Here is a 13,018-nt window from a genome sequence, read left to right as displayed (position 1 = left end):
CTCATTTTGTGGAACCAGGATGAAATCCCCGTAGATCTGGCACTGGTGACACTTGTGCACATAGTGGATACTATCACTTTCCATGGTCATCTAAAAGTATCACCTCTTAAAATATTCTTTGCTAAGTTAAGCCGTTCATGTGGGGTTTGCATGTCCTTGCATGTATTTCTTCTAGCAATCTGTTTGCTTCAACAACCTCTACATATCTTAACAAACCCAAGTCTTGGTTCCTCCTATACAGGACTTCCCCATTAAGGAAAAAGTGATTTGCCAGCCTTCTAAGAGCTCGCGTCTGAACCTTGGTGGCATTCTATGGATACTTTTTTGTTTCAAGGATCCTTTTGATGTCGTGAAACCATGGCTGACCATCTGGCTCTTCACCTATATGAAAATAGTATGCATAATAATCCTTGATCTCTATCTCTATAGGGTCGATGTAATTCTTATCTGAATGTTGGATCATTGATGACAAGGTTGCGAGAGTGTCGACAAACACATTCTGGATCCTGGGAACGTGCTTGAACTCGATCTTTGTGAACATTTTTTATAGCTCCTTTACACAGTGCATGTATGGAAGGATCTTGACGTTCTTGGTAGTCCATTCTCCTTGAACTTGATATATCAACAGATCATAATCTCCTAAGACCAAAAGCTCCTTGATGTTTATGTCAACCGCCATCCTAATCCCTAGGATGCATGCTTCGTACTCGGCCATATTATTGGTGCAAGGGAACATTATCTTTGCTGATGCTGGGTAAAAATGCTTCGTACTCGGCCAATTCCTAATCCTTTGAAATTTGTTGCTCCGTCGAAGAACATTCTCCACACTAGGTATGACTCTGTAATATCTTCTCCGGCGAACAACACTTCTTCATCTGGGAAGTATGTAGTGAGCGGTTCATAATCTGTGTCCACCGGATACTCTGCAAGGTGGTAAGCTAAGGCTTGTCCTTTGATGGCCTTCTATGTTATGTACGCAATGTCAAATTTGCTGGGAAAAAGATGCCATTTGGCTAGTTTCTGGTAGGCATCGGCTTTTGAAAGATATACTTGAGTGGATCCAGCCGGGATATTAAATGTGTGGTGTATGCTGACATGTAATGTCTTCTGGGGGATCCAAGTTAAGGCGCAACAAGTGCTCTCTATCAAAGTGTATTTGGCCTCACATGGTGTGCACTTCTTTCTTAAGTAATAGATAAATTGCTTCTTTCTTCGGGTCTCATCGTGTTGTCCAAACACGCATCCAAATGCATTATCCAAAACTGACAAGTATAAAAACAATAGCTTCCCGAGTTCAAGAGGAACCAATACAGGTGGATTTGACAAGTACTCTCGATCTTGTTGAAGTCTTTCTGACACTCTTCTATCCATTTTGTAGCAGCATCCTTTTTTAGCAGCTTGAAGATAGGCTCAAACATTACTGTGGATTAGGCTATGAATCAACTGATGTAATTTAGCCTACCAAAGAAACTCATCGCATCCTTCTTGCTTTTAGGAGGTGGCAATTCTTGAAGGCATAGTGAACGTTGTCTTCTCTGTGTCTTCTTCATGCATCAGGATCTTATGGTACCCAGTGGAAAAATCCATGAATGACTGCAGCTCATGCTTCGTGTAGTTGTCGATGAGGATATGAATATTTGGTAAAGGGAAATCTTCCTTTGGACTAGCCTTTTTAAGATCCGGATACTTAATCTTCCCATCCTTTTTTGGTACTGGTATGATATTTTCCAACCATGTGGGATAATTGGTGACCCTCATTACGTTCGCATCTATTTTCTTAGTTACTTCTTATTTTATCCTCAAACTCAAATCTGTCTTGAACTTTCTGGGTTTTTGTTTGACTGGCGGTCTGGCAGGATCGGTAGGCAATCGATGCAAAATGATGTCGGTGCTTAAACTAGTATTGTCGTCATATGACCATGCGAATATGTCGGCGAACTGTCGGATGAGCTCGACCAATTCTTCTTTTTGCTATGCTTCCAGATGGATGCTGATTCGAGTTTCTTTCACGTCTTCTTAGCTTCCCAGGTTGACTACTTCTGTCTCCTCAAGGTTAGGTTTTTTTTTTTGGCTTTCCAACTATTCGATCTCTTGTGAGAGGTTATCTGGCATCATGATTTCGTCTATTCCTCGTAATTTGGATTGCTTTGCTCGAGAGTTTCGTTACATGTCATAATTGAGGGATGCAAATTTGTATCATTTTGATTACTGAAAAGAAAAACTAAGTATAAATGAAGCTCGGGCAGGAGTGTAATAGGTTTTTGCTTAAGTGACAATCATGGGGATGTTATACATGCACATGGGCAGGAGATTAATGAAACAACCAACACTGAAGCGGAGACATTAACAATACTTGAAGCACTCAGATATTGTAAGCAGAACCATCTTTCTTATATGTGGTTGCAAACAGAGTCTTTGTTATTGAAAAATATCATTGAGGGGACTTGGAGTACACAATGGGGAATAATGGAATATGTGGAGGTAATATGGAGATTAATGGAGATGTGCAATGCTAGGATAACATATATATTTAGAGAAGGCAATAAATTGGCTGATCACCTAGCAAATTATGCATTGGACAGTGGTCCTATTGAGTGTAATTCTTTCGCTCAACTGGACACCATAGGAAGAAAGGTTGTGAACGATGATAAACTACAATGCCCCTACTTGAGGATAAGAGTTGCAAGAGGTTAGAAGGGGATGAGATGAAGAGCACAATGGAGGAGGAGATGATTGTTACTACATGTTTCCACCTTGTTCAAATACTTATGGAGGAGAGCATGGTGGATTTGGTTTTTACTAACTTTGTGTTCTTTTTTGCAGAAAAAGCTATTGTCTTCATGCCTTACCTCTCGATACAACTTCAATGGGTGGTATTAGTACTTAGTACTCATTCCCTTTAAGGAGTATTGAGAGCAAGCACAAGCATGGAGACAAAAATGGAAGCAAGGATCACAGTGTTGATGCTAAAGTTTGGTTGTTTTAGCTGGGCCTACTATACAAGGTAATAGCTGAACTTGTTTTGTATTGATACTGTATCCATCATGGGACAGTGTACTTGCATCCATCGCACATCTGGAACACAAGAATGGATTACTGTCCAATTTTTTGGTCATGGTTATCACTTGGTGATCAGGTTTTTGTGAGGAGTAATGAGGTTACTGCATGCATTATGGATTGACAACCCAATGTATCTTAGTAATACACTTCTTTGTAATTGGCTTTATGCATCAAACTCAACAGATTACACCTGAAGGTCACATGTAATTCTGTATCAACAACGTGTGCCCGTTACTACTACTATTGATGGTACTGATGGAATGGGATTATTGCACAAATATGTCACTCAAATAGGATGGGAAATGAATTTGAATATACTTCTCAGTTTTGCACAAATCTGGGTAGTAAGGAAGCCCTGCACCTTAATGAGGATTTGTACACTTTGGACTAAATAGACTCACAAGCATAGTTGCATTCATTCATAGGATAAAATGTGCTACTAATATTGAGCACCACTAGGTCAAAATTAGTAATAGGTATTTTGTATTATACAAAGCTTATTACCATTCACTTTGTAAGACCTCATGGTACTTTGTTTTTTGTTTTTCATATTTATATATATAAACTAGCCCTAGGCAGCATGCCTAGTGGATTATGCTAAAAAAGGTATAAATGAAATGGTTAATAATTTTGCAATAATTTTAAGAAAACGTTTCTTTTTATTTCATCAAAAGAGGAACGTCTAAGCATTCAATGAGGCAAATGACAAAAGTGTATAGCTCTGTAAAAGAAGTTTTGAGCTCAAGGAGGCAAGCGTCTAAGTGTTTAGCTCTAACCCAGACCCATACGCGCTCTGGTACAAAAGATTTCTGCTCGAAGCCACCGCTACAAGTCTTTCCAATTGGAGGCTAATACCCTATGTCGGCTCTACTTTTCTGCCTACTTGGTACAATCCGCTCTATTATCCCATCTGATCGGGCTCCCAGCCTGGTTCCTAGTCTGTATCCGTACTTCATCATTTCTCTCAAAGCTATATTTGATATGTATGGTGACCGCATACCCAGATTTTTTGTTTAGAATCTTCTATTTTTATGGTCTGTATGATTTCAACTGCATGAAAAGCGACCCCATCTAATCCTTCAATGAACGAAACTGCATGTTCCAAATAAGTTGACTGGCTCCATTGGTCGTGGACTACAGTCTCTTGACAACCCCACTTGAACTTCATGTACTGGTGTAGGGTAGATGGGACTGCCCCTGCCGTGTGTATCCAAGGTCTTCTTAGCAATAGGTTGTATGAAAATTAAATGTCCACACTTGGAATAATATGGGAAACTCAACTAATCCAATTTACAAAATCAAATAGATTTCCCCAAAGACGTCATTCTGTGACCCGTCAAAAGCTCTTACCCTCACATGAATTTCTTTTACTTCTCACAGATGAATACCCAACTCTTGTAGGGTAGAGAGTGGGCAGATATTGAATCCTAATCCTCCATCAACAAATACTCGGGACACTACCTTATCTCCATATTTGACGATGTTATGTAAAGCTTTATTGTGACCCACACCCTCTATAGGAAGCTCATCTCTTTGAATGGTAATCATATTTGCTTCGACCATCTTCCCGATTGTTGCTGCCAGTGCCTCGCTGCTAGTGTTTCTCGGCATGCTCACCCCACTTAACACTTTTATCAGGGCGTCTTTGTGACTTCCAGAACTCATCAGAAGGTCCATGATTGATATTTGCGCTAGGGTTTTCTTTAATTGTTCCTCCACGGAGTATTCTTTGGTTGACATCTTCTTCCAGATTTTGCAGCCTCCAGATCTGTTATATTCCTTCTTTGAAGATGTTCCCTTGGTTTACTTCCTCAGGAGCGTAACACCTCCCTGACCTGGTCATTCCATGAGCCACTACAGAATTTGTCATCTTGGCTTTCCCTTTCTGTTGATATGTCCACGGGACTGTCTTGAATCATGATTCTCTTTATCTCTGATAGCAGCGGTGGACTGTTGCTGGTAAGTCTAGACCATTACTGTAGGTTTTAACTGTACGGTGATCATTGGACTCCTTTGAGGTGGGACCCTTGCAGCCTCAGCATTTCCTATTATGACGATGGTACCTTTCAAGTCATACTCTTCGTCCAGGGTGAACATATTATCTCCTTAATTTCGATGGTCTGGCAGCGGGTTATTGTTCTCATTGGGCAGAGCTGGGGTGCACTGAATGGCTCCACTTTTGATCAGTGACTCAATTTCATTTTTCAGTTTGAAGAAATCCACGGTATCGTGCCTGGTACCTTTGAGTGATAGACGCACCATTTGGTTACATCAAAGTATTTCGAAGGATACTCAGGAATCCTTCCTTCTATCGGATGTATCAAGCCTTCTCTCCTCAGTCTTTCAAATAGTTAAGCCAAAGGTTCAACAATTGGGGTGTAGTTTCTGGGACCTCTTTCTTCAAAATTTGGGCGAAGTCGGGGTGCATAGGTGGGTTGATTTTGATGAGTGGTAGTTTAAACTAGAGCGTATGGTCGTGGTGGATTTGGATTTATATGGGCGCAAGGTGGGTTATATTGACATTGGGGAATTTAGTATGGTTGTGTGTTGTATACTAGACCATAAGCAGGTGGGTGTGGGGAATGGGTGTTTGGAGAGTAAGGGTTATTTCTATGGTGTGGATTGGATTGGTAATAGGGAATGATTGTTGATACCTCTTCCTTTTTCTTCTTTCTACTACCTACTGAATCAGATTGGATTGCTTTGCTAGTTGCTTGCAATGCGGCCATAGATTGTACCTTGCCGGACTTTATACCTTCCTCCAAAAAGTCTCTCATTTTAACAAGCTCAGGGAACTTCTGCCCCATCATGCCCATCATTTTCTCAAAATAGATTCCTTCCTGAGCCTTGATGAAGTAGTTGTTCAACTTATTATCATCTAACAGGGGGTTGTGCTCTGGCGGCCTCCGACCTCCACCGACGTGCATACTCTTGGAATGATTATGACTGCTTCTTTGTCAAGTTTACCAGAGCGAACCTATCAGGGGTAATTTCTGTGTCGAACCAGAAGTGGTTCATGAAATATTGTCCCATATCCTCCCACTCCCTCCAGTTTCGGTGATCCTGGCTAGTGTACCATGTTAGTGCCTTCCCTGTCAAACTCCTTATGAACAGCTTCATCCTTAACATCTCATTTCTTCCTACTCCAACTAGCTTATTGCAGTAAGCTCTCAAGTGTGCTTCGGGATCACCTTTCCCATCCAAGATATAAAATTTTGTAGGCTTGTACTCTATCGGCATGTCCACATCAGGGTGGATACACAGATCCTCATAATGCAGACTTTCGCTCCCTCGAGCGACCTGAAGGTTCATTATTTGTTTTCTCAATGATCGTAATTGTTCTGAAACTAATTCTTCCTCCTTATACTTAGCTTCCCTTTCCATTTTGGCATATTGATCAACTTCATAAGCCAGCCTGACCATGACGCGCGCTGTGAAGGTGGATTCTGAATCAGCATATATGAAAGGAACATATCGCTCATGTGCAGTGGTATGTGGCATGGTGACGCCATCATGAGGAAGGGTATGAACCGCATTGGTAATAACGGGTAGATTTGTAGGCGTTTGAATGTAATTTGGTACATAAGGGTGTGTATAGGAGGGTTTGGTGAGTTCGCAGGGGTTACTGGGGTATAGTCTGGGTGGTAGGGACTGAATTCAGGGTATTGTTCGCTTGGCAAGTAATTGAAGGAAAGTGATCGGGGATTGAATCTAGAGAAGGAAAATGATGTGGTTGTGGGAGCGTCGTCACGGCCAGATGTGCCAATTCCCAAATGTGTTGTGCTTCATCCCTAAATGATTTTATTTGTTGGGCCATCCTAGCCGCATGTTTGTCATTCCGCATATCATCATTCTCTCTCGATCGCCCCAGGCTATCAGCAATTACCAGAGCATGTTCGGTCGGGTTATCTATCGCAGACATCTTCCCTTTCGATGTCACATTGTACGGTGGTTCCGCCAGTTTTGGGTCAACACAAACCAACTTCTTTCTTTGGGGAATAATATTAAAGTAATACAAGAAAAGAAAAGAAAAATAAAAAGAATAGAAGTCAGTTTAAATATTTGCATAAATATAGGCACACGGAGCAGTTAATTCACGTATTCAAGAAAGCGTGTTTCCTAAAATTTGGGGGACATCTCTTTGCCCGAGGTAGGACTAAGTCGAGAATTTTGACAAACAATTAGATTTGACACATTCGGATCCGAAGCAAATTTAGGTTTTCATAGATAATCTTTGGATTGTAAATAGGCGGGAGCAAATGTTACATCTTCCAACATTCATAAGATTACATGGGCTCAAAAAAACTTGCCCTTAGGCAAATGGAAAGGTTCGAGATAAAATATACAAAGTGGGAAAAGGGGTGAAATCAACCAACTTATAATAACCATCCCCGAAAACATTCCCCGCCTCTTCTTCTTCCGGGTCTTCTTCAAATTCTTCTTCATCATCATTGAACTAGGGATCTTCATCTGGTTCTGTCTCAGACTTAATATGTATACATTCAACTACTCGGTCATCATCCTCAGGAGGTCACAACATGTGATCAATTGACCCCGGGACCACTTGGTGGTGCATGGAGGTAGTCACGAGGTAGTGCGACAAAATCTCATGATAGATTACCAAAGCCTCCACTGCATCCTCCAGCCAGGCTATTCCTTCCCTACTTGGTCGGGCTAGATTATCTTCTTCATTGATCCAGACATAATATTCTGGAGTACACCATGAATTCTGACCCATTGGCATTGTTATTAGATCGTTCCACTCCTCCTGAAGCCTCTTTATCCTTGGTATCGGGAACTTCCCATTGTATTCATCTTCATACAACGCCATCCTTGTCCAGAGAACTATAACCTGAATCAGCCCAAACTATCTGAGAACATATACGGGTGAGTATGACTGGATGCCCTCGAGTCCTATCAGCTCAATGAAACCACTCAGCCATGATAGCTTCTATTTGATCAACTCTCCACTTAAATTGTTCAGCATCTCTCTCCATTCTTCTTGTCCGCGTGGGGAGACCCAATGCCTCATTTTCTCACTGTGACTCCGAATCATGTTGCTAACTCCCATAAAGTAGTCAACTGTGGCCTCTCGCTGAAAGAAGTGCTATGTGGCCCATATCTGAAGCAAAAGGTTGCAACCCTTGAAGAAATCGTACCCCCGGGAACATGCCGACATTACTCTGAGAATTTCTACTGACACCATAGGTACCAGGGTGGCTTGGAGGTTGCCCCTGAATGTTGCCAAAACCACATGCAGCAAGTTGATATTGACCCGTCCTATTCTTTAAAGAAAGACCAATATTCCTAACCGCACCAAAGAGAAGGATATGGGTCAGAGACTTTCCCAAGTTGCCTGATCACACTAAAATTCTCCCAAGTACCATTCATAGCTCTCAAGATGTCCAAACCTGTCGAACAATTGGTCCAAACTTATCCATCCATCTTTAATGTTTCTCAAACCCCGACTGATTATCAAACCCAAAGCATCAAGAAACTTGTAATAGGGCATGGTCACTGGAAGCATCGGCTTTCTTCCAGTAAATGGTAGCTCTGTAAAGCTGGTAACTTCTTCTAACATCGGCACCAACTCATAATCAGCAAACTTGAAAACTATTTTGGCCGGATCCCAGAACTCTATCAGCAGGCGGGTAAGCACCTTGTCGGCCCGGATGTTTAGTAAGGCAGTCAATGCTCCTAGGTGTTCCCTAATTTCGTCTCCATGCTCTCGAATGATGTTCTTCCACCATTCCTTTAGCTTGTGTGGTGCTCCCATCACCATATTGATCTCGGGGATGTTTTGGTTGATTTCTATTTCTGAAAAGGGTAGAAAAAAATGTTTGATAAGTGTTTGCTTTGGATCTTAAGTGTCTCTTCATGATTAGTTTGTCTTTCCACAAAAGTCATGTTGTTGGATGCATTACCCGTCTACATTAGGGTGACTTTCCTAATTGAATGTCGATGCCAAGGATCAACCCACCTAAGTTTTATGCAATATGTTCTATTTTTGCTAGAGTAGAGTGTTTCTTAATTTTGTGTTGGACGGAATACTACGAGAAGTTATATCAATTGACCTGACAAAGCCATTCTCTGAAACTAAAGAATTTTGAAAGAAGGTTTGGAGGACTGTAAAAGACAACCCTCGCATGCCATCGTGTGTGATAGTGTACGGCCAAGACTCGATAAGAAAGAGTGTGATGACATTATATAAAGGGGTAACATATAGTGGGATGTTAGCAATAATCATTTAAACTAAGCAGATAAGTATAAAATCAACAGGTAAGGCAGGTAAGCATACAATTGCAATTAAACACAGTTAAAGCAGCGTACAAATAATCCTAAGTTCCAAGTCTAGTCTAAGTCTGCTAAGGTCAGAACCTAAGTGTGAAATACCCAGCAGAGTCGCCATATTGTCGCACCCTATTTTGCACGAGTCAAAACAAGATTCAACTAGTGGTTTCCTTGTTGATGATAAAAGAGATTCGCCACCTAATATTTAAAGGTATACTAGGGTACCTATATAGTTACTAAAATCATTTCTCTATTAGCTTGCTAACCGGTGAGATTTTGGTCAAGGGTTCTTGTTCTTCTAATGGGAGGTGTTAGGCACCCCTTAAAATCTATCGAGGTAGCTCCATAGGACTTAGACCAGGTTTAAGGAATTTCATGTCTATATTCTGCTTAATTAATGTCTAAAAGTATAGCTTATTGAATATCCAGTTTAAAGCCTATTACTTAAAAAATAATATTTTGAAAGGAGGGTATAGATTTATAAAAGCTTTTAAGAAATCTTTTACATCTACATGATTGAAAGTGTTTTTAGAAATATATATAATGTTTGTATTTGCAAAACTTTGTAAGATGTGGCTAAGTTTTAAAACACGTTTTCTTTTTAAAATGATGTGGCTATTTATATAACTCTAGTAAAATAAAGGTTGTTTAAAGAAATAGATCTTAGGTATACCTTGAGGATTGATTCTAAAATCTCGCATTTTTATTTGAAGAAGTATTTTGGAACCTTTGGCTTTATAGTAGCGTTTGTTTATTTCATTTTAGAAAAGCTCAATTTTAAAAGATCAATTTTCGATTCCGGTTCTTTTGATTTTTGAAAATAGAGGAATGTCGTCCTTCTCAAAGGCTGTTTTAGTTTCAAATGACTTCATGAAAATCGTTAGTAAAGGTTGAGAGATGAATAATGTAAGCAATTATCGAACTAGAATTATCTACTTCTAAGTCTTAATGCTCCTTTTATCCTATGTTTTTAGTGCTTTCCTAGATTGTTAACATAATTCAAAGATATAAAGCAAAGCATTCAATTAAATATTGTAAGTGTTATATACATGTGAAAAATAATAGTAAACTCAATAAAGAAATAGAGGAAAGGAATGGACTCTAGGTTTGGGCCTGAAGGAAAGTAGGCCCAGCAGGTAGCGAGGACGGACTAACAGCAGCTTCAGACTCCCGAAAGGTTTGGTCCTGAAGGAAATTATGTATTATATAATTATACATAAGTAACACTAGTATGAGCCCAAGATAAATTATAATAATCAATAGTAATCAAGAGTGTAGAATTAATATAAAGTCACGTATAGTAAAGCAATTTACAATGAAAACCTTTGTTTCCATTGAACACTAAACCTAAAAATATTAATAAATGTCAATAGAATAGAGGATATGGGTGGAATTCGATTCATGGCCAAGGTACTCTTTAGATCCTTGACACTTCAAAGTTCACAAGGGTCTCAAGGACCCCGAGAGTGCTTGTGTCAGGGAGAGTAACTCAATCAAGAACTAAGTTCTACTCCCACTTACTCTTTTCTACAGCTTTAGGTTCTAATGAGGCGTTCATTGTAAACTTCAATACCACAATGATGATTTATACACAACGAGGGATATATGACATACCAGAATATCAAAGCATCATCAGACATCTCATGATTTACACACAGGCATGTAGCACTATCATATATTCTTATCAAGCTTAAGAGCAGAGTATTCGATATAACTCATGCATTCGTGTACAAATCAGTCCAGACGAAGTAACACGAATATCTCCGGTAGTCAATCTATTTCCATCAGTCGGCAGGTGGGAGCGAAAGTGAGAAAATAGCAGCACATGAATATAAGGGCTCAGAATAAGTAAATTATATAGTTCAAAGGAACATGGGAGGTATCAAGCATATCAAACTTAATAGCCCTATTAGCGGGTTCATACTTATGAAGGTCATTAACTATGATCATATACTTAATCATACATCCTTAATGGGGGTCTACATATAGACCAACATTCCATTCTTTACTAAGCGGGAAAGTTATCAATCTTAAGAAAAAAGAGGCAAGCAAACACATAGGCAAGTGATCTCCAAAGAGATTTTCATTTACATCTAAGTTGGTTAAGAGGTCAACTATACAAACCCACATTCTAACAGGATAGATCACAATAGGGTTTTCTAAGTCTATGGGTAAGCTTCTGTCAACTTTATAGATTTTAATGACATTGAAGCACAATCATAAATATAATATGCAAGCAACAGATTCCTTTTGGACAAGGATGAGTACATAAAGCCTATTGAGTGACATTAAAATGTGTACATGTTGTATTCTAACTAGTATTACAACTTTCATTATGACTGAGTACTAAGCATGGATTCAGACTAACATGGGCATCATGATTGGTCCTTAATACTGAAAATTTACACTAGGCTTACTAGGAATTGAGATACTTATAAATATATAGTGTAGCATTCGAACAAGGCATATAAACATCAGAAGTATTACTTAAACTCCTTAGTGACCATAGTTGACTTATATCCCTATGCTATGTCGTTAATCCTTTTATAATAATAGGATGCAACTTTCTTCTTTATAAGATGACACAGTTCTAATAGATGTGAGAGCACAAGCAAGCACGAGATCTGTTTGAACAAGAATGGGTGCAGAATATCTAAGAGAGGTTTTCCAAACACATTAGATGAGATGCCCTTACAAGATCACAAGACTATAAGACTTGGCAGAGTAGCAAATAACATTGTATCAGATCAACAGGTTAACTGCAGGAGTTCAAAGCAATGAATATTCACATTAAGCAGGCATGGTTCTAATAACAGTTTAACTAATCCAGTTAAACAGGTTGAGTATACTAACCCAAGCATAGTAAAGTTCTAGTTTTAGCAGCATGCCATAACCAAAAGATAATGCACAAATCAGTAGATACTAAGCTCTTAAGAACAATTAAGGGCGTGGCTTAAGCTGGGCTGACAGAACACATAAGGCCAATTGTAGAAAGTCATTAGAACTTAGTTCAATCATTTCAAAACACTTTTCATACGGTGAATTCTAGAGGTTATCACACAGTCATAAAGGTCAGTAAGATACCTTATTAATGGTATTTCAGGAAGTCTCAAAATCACAGGAAAAACATATTTGAAGAAAACATGCAATTAAATTGATACACTTTAATTACAATGACAACCTTGTAATTGTCCTTAAGCGTCCATGATTACCATAGTCTTAGTTTTGCCAAAAAAGTAACTTAAATACATGATATAGACCAACAGGTAGCATCAAGGCAAGAGTAGTAGAACAGACATAAAAGCTTTAGCTAAAATACCATGAAATCTAAGGTCAGTTGAAGTGCAGAAGATCATTGAAGTTATTAGTCAACTACATAAGTCCAACAACACATAGATTTGCTCAACATAGAGAAGCATTCATTAAGTTCACAAAGATTACCGATTGATCTAATTTCAGATTATTTTAGAGGTCAGTGAGTTCACATATACAATGTCAAAGCATAGTGATCAAACTTAATATATTTTGAACAAAATAATCAACAAGAGGAACATGAATTTAATCTTGAAACAATTTAAGAGAGGAAAGGTCGATGGGCACTGACCTTTCTTTGAGCAGCAAACCAAATAAAGGCTTCGTCTAGCCGTTTAGGAACCAAAATTCAAAC

At 39.2% G+C, this 13,018-nt stretch overlaps 1 protein-coding gene across 1 annotated transcript; it reads right to left on the bottom strand.

Annotated features, from left to right (window-relative positions):
- Positions 1 to 735: 735 nt before the first annotated feature.
- LOC138899838 (uncharacterized) lies at positions 736 to 1,371 on the bottom strand. The gene is made up of 2 exons (XM_070186535.1): positions 1,051 to 1,371; positions 736 to 963 (listed from the first exon to the last, which is right to left on the bottom strand). Exons 1-2 carry the CDS (start codon positions 1,369 to 1,371, stop codon positions 736 to 738), a joined length of 549 nt encoding a protein of 182 aa, XP_070042636.1.
- Positions 1,372 to 13,018: the final 11,647 nt, after the last annotated feature.

The sequence above is a fragment of the Nicotiana tomentosiformis genome, chromosome 10 (assembly GCF_000390325.3).
Source record: "Nicotiana tomentosiformis chromosome 10, ASM39032v3, whole genome shotgun sequence".
NCBI classification, from domain to species: Eukaryota; Viridiplantae; Streptophyta; class Magnoliopsida; order Solanales; family Solanaceae; genus Nicotiana; species Nicotiana tomentosiformis.
The sequence above is the reverse complement of the archived record's forward strand: the minus strand, read 5'-3'. Positions and strand labels throughout refer to the sequence as shown.